This window comes from Priapulus caudatus, unplaced genomic scaffold (genome assembly GCF_000485595.1).
Source record: "Priapulus caudatus unplaced genomic scaffold, Priapulus_caudatus-5.0.1 Scaffold2014, whole genome shotgun sequence".
NCBI classification, from domain to species: domain Eukaryota; kingdom Metazoa; phylum Priapulida; class Priapulimorpha; order Priapulimorphida; family Priapulidae; genus Priapulus; species Priapulus caudatus.
In genome coordinates, this window is record NW_014579075.1 from 39,791 (window position 1) to 44,249 (window position 4,459).

General features: G+C 50.8%; 1 protein-coding gene across 1 annotated transcript in view; it reads right to left on the reverse strand.

Annotated features, from left to right (window-relative positions):
- The window catches only part of LOC106818083, an 8,005-nt gene extending 4,550 nt beyond the window's left edge, over window positions 1-3,455 (reverse strand). Inside the window, exon 1 of the mRNA XM_014822802.1 lies at window positions 3,387-3,455. Coding sequence (XP_014678288.1) covers window positions 3,387-3,455 — 69 coding nt within the window. The remainder of the gene's footprint in view (window positions 1-3,386) is intronic.
- Window positions 3,456-4,459: the final 1,004 nt, after the last annotated feature.

The following is a 4,459-nucleotide window of genomic DNA, read 5'->3' on the forward strand; positions in this document are numbered from 1 at the left end:
GTGAGGTAAAGGGGCAGAGCTAGCTGAGCTAGCCGAGTAAAGCTAGTTCTTGCAACATGCTAGAGGCAATCACGCGATAGGTATGGTGTGTGACTGCAGTAGGTGAATGTAGAGAGGATGCATCCCCTATCAGTCTCTCCCTTCTTACGTCTCTCTCTCTCTCTCTCTTCTCTCTCTCACTCTTTTCTCTCTTTCTTTCTCTCTCTCTCTCTCTTTCTCGTTCTCTCTCTCTCTCTCTCTCTCTATCACTCTCTCTCTCAGGGAGAGACTGATAGGGGATGCATCCTCTCTACATTCACCTACTGCAGTCACACACCATACCTATCGCGTGATTGCCTCTAGCATGTTGCAAGAACTAGCTTTACTCGGCTAGCTCAGCTAGCTCTGCCCCTTTACCTCACTCACCACTGCGTCTATCAAAAAGCAATACAACCAACTACGGCCACCGACCAAGGTGTCAATAAACCGACAAAACAATAACTAACTATGCGAGTGATCGTAGAACGAAAGAGCTCACATGTGGGTACTAATGGAGAGAGATTGAACGAGGTCGGGTCGGCAGCGGAGAAATCTATTATACAAACGAACTATAGCTAAAAATAAGACTCCTTGTGGGTTCGTGCTGGTGGTGCGGCAAGGAAGGGTTGGCTACTGGAGGAACTGCTTACATTTTTAATCATCTTAAATAGCTAAAATTCTGAATTTCTAAAATTCTGAAATTCTGAATTTTAAATTCTGAAATACTGAATTCTAAATTCTGAAATTCTGAATTCTAAATTCTACTCCTACATTCTGAACTTCTCTCTTTAATCTGACCCGCGACACACCCAGCCGCCGGACCACGTAAAGATGAGTCAATCCATTCCGGTGGTCAAGTCACGATGTGACACAGTAGGACGGCGGGGGGGCGTCGTCGCAAACAGATAGCCACAGTCAAATAGCCACGTTTGCCAGCCTGCCATGCAGCCACGCGGGAATTAGGTGGCAGCTGAGCCGAGCCTATTAACAGCAGTCGCAGTCCAGCAGCACAGCAAGTAGTAGTAGCAGCAGCAGCAGCAACAGTATAGCATAGCACACTGCCTGCAGTCCACACCAGTACAGCAGTAAATATATATGTATCAGTAGCACCACGCACTCAGCGTCAGCATACAGCAGCAGAACGCAGCAGCAGCACCTCAAGTAGCAGTAGTGGTAGCACACAGTACATCGCAGCACAGTCATACAGCAGAGCAGTACAGCCGTAGCAGAGAGCAGCATCATATCAGCAGTAGCCAACCAGCAGTACAGTACACGCAGTAGTAGCCAGCAAGTATCAGTAACACAGTAGCCGTAGCACAGCAGTAGTATAAGGCTAGTAGCAGCAGCCCGCTGCACATAGCCAGTAGTAGCACACCAGTCGCAGTACAGCAGCAGCAGCAGCAGCAGCCACAGTCACGTATCAGCAGTAGTACAGCACAGCTGCAGCATCGCAGTAGTAGCAGCACAGTACAGCAGCCCACAGCCAAGCAGTAGTACAGTAGTAGTAGCACAGCAGTAGTAGTAGTAGTAGTAGTAGCAGCAGCAGCAGCAGCAGTCTATAGCCCGCAGCTCACTAGTAAGCAGTATCAGCAGCTAGCGCACAGCCACGCAGCAGCCGCTAGCGCAGTAGCACAGCGACAGCTGGCAGCAGCAGCCAGTTTCGCAGTAGTAAGCAGCATCAGCAGTATCGGAGCCGCATAGTAGGTACAGCCAGCGAGCAGCAGCACAGCAGTCGCCGCAGCAGCAAGCCGCACCACACGGTACACACGCGTCAGTGGGCAATAAATAAATTCCCATCCCCATCGTCGTCGTCCTCGCATCATACATTACATTCATCATCATTAATTATCATCATCATCATCATCATCATCATCATCATCATCAATCATCACATCACCATCATCATCATCATCATCATCATCATCATCATCATCATCATCATCGACACTTCGTCCCCTCCCAGCTAACCACAGCCCCACGCACTGCACGCCGCCCAATGCCACCACCACGCACGCACGCCCCCCCACACCCACACCCGCACCACACAGCTGACTGCGTGCGCTGCTGTGTCGCTAATTTGGTCTCATTAAACAGCTGGTTACAACGGTCAATGAACTACCACCAGCTCGCTAAAATACTTCTCTTACATACTGCCCGCCTGTATGAGAAAGAGGGAGTGGAGTGGGAGAGAGAGAGAGAGAAGAGAGAGAGAGGAGAGAGAGAGAAGAAGAGAAGCAGAAGAGAGAGAGAGACGAGCGCAGAGAAAAGAGAGACGAGGCGAGAGAGAGAGCAGCGAGGAGGAGAGAAGATAGCGAGAGCGAGAGCGAGAGCGAGAGAGAGAAGCAGCAGAAAGAGAGCGAGAGCCCGAGAGAGACGAGAGGGGAGCGGAGAGAGATAGAAAGAGAGAGAGAGAGAGGCGCGACATTTAAGAGCGAGAGAGGAGCCGAGAGAGAGCGGAGCGAGAGAGAGCGAGAAGTGAGAGAGAGCAGCAGAAGCGGCGCGGAGAGCGAGCGAGCCGTTGAGAGAGAGAGAAGTGAGAGAGAGAGAGAGAGAGCGACACTCCATGGTTATGCATGTGAAACGCGTTCATGTCATACGCGACACACGCGGAACGAGGGACGCGCGCGACAAAGGCAAAACTGCACGTCACGCCGAGAGATAGCGACGATCGAACGTCGTCAACCGTTCTATCGCAAACCATACACACCACCCCGCACGCACACGCACAGCATGCTTAACATACACACCCACCACGCCCTCACCACCCACTCGCGCACAGCCCGCCCCACCCACTGTCACGCACCACACACACACACGCGCGCGCTGCACAAATCACACCACACACCCACACAACCCAACCACTGCTGCAGACAACCGGACGGTCTCGCCGGCTCGCTCATTGGACCCGGCCCCCAATATGAGGCCGTATCGCGAAGATGGAGCAGGGTGCTGGTAGCTAGGGAGAACCCAAAGCACTGCTATTCCGGATCAGGCCTGATTAAACGTGATTACTTAGCACGATTGGAGTGTAGTGTAGTGGTGAGGAGTGCGTGAGGGATGGCAAGGTTGAGGAGCGTGAAGAGAGGAGTGACGTGAGAAGAGAGTGAGGCCGTGAGGGAGGGGTGAGGGAGAAGGGGTGGAAAGGGGTAAGGGTGGGCTGGGGGTGAGCAGAGGGGTGAGGAGGGCTACGCACCCTCGCAGGGCGCGTCGGTCGAAAGTTTGTCCGTGGTTCGCCACAGTGCTGAATTCCGGCGCGCAAAATTCAGCAACCCCGCACTGCGTGACTGGTCAGCGCACCACGCACCACGCACACCACCCACACACACCCCACACACACATCACGGCCTTAACCAGTAAACCCCACCCACTCTATCCCTGTACGTCCCGCGACGCTCCTCTGCTAAACTTATAGGCGTGAAGCCTTCCACGCCGGTCATCGCATCCACCACGGACCGACCACCGTCGACTTAACACGAATCCAAACAACATCTACACGCGCATGACCCTCGATTTTACGCACCAATAGAAGATTAACATTTCGTTCCGATAGCTTAGACATCGCCGAAAGTACGTGAAAGGTCACGGATGTTATTTGTGGATTTCAAAGCCAGCCCCCACTCCCACCTCACCTAAGTTATTCCCGAGCGGACCGCTACAGCGAAGCAGTGTATTTGTTTTCCACCGCGATCCGTAGTTCCCCAGCTGTTACCATGGCAACACATATACGCATCTGAAGCAGACGATAGTCTGTTATGGTTGTTCGGCATCCGTTAGTAAGGCGGCGGTCCGTAACATCGCATTAAAACAAAAAATCGTTAATTGATAATTAATTAAATAATAATTAACCAAAAATTAAAGCGCATAAAACACACGTACAATCAGGGCGTTAATAAATGACAAACTCATATATTATAAATATATATTAACCCCTGTATAATGTACAATCAGTGTGCAATGAACACGCACGGGCAATGTACAATCAGTGTGCAATTAACAATCAGTGTGCAATGAACAGTCAACACGCACGTGTATTGTACAATCAGTGTGCAATGAACACGCACGTGCAATGTACAATCAGTGTGCAATGAACAGTCAACACGCACGTGTATTGTACAATCAGTGTGCAATGAACACGCACGTGAAATGTGCAATCAGTGTGCAATTTACAATCAGCGTTCAATGAACACGCACGTGAAATGTGCAATCAGTGTGCAATTTACAATCAGCGTTCAATGAACACGCACGTGCAATGTACAATCAGTGTGCAATGTACAATCAGTGACTGTGTGCAATAAACAGTCAACACGCACGTGTATTGTACAATCAGTGTGCAATGAACACGCACGTGCAATGTACAATCAGCGTGCAATGGTGCAATGTACAATCAGTGTGCAATGTGAAATCAGCGTGCAATGTACGATTACTGTACGCACGCGTACAC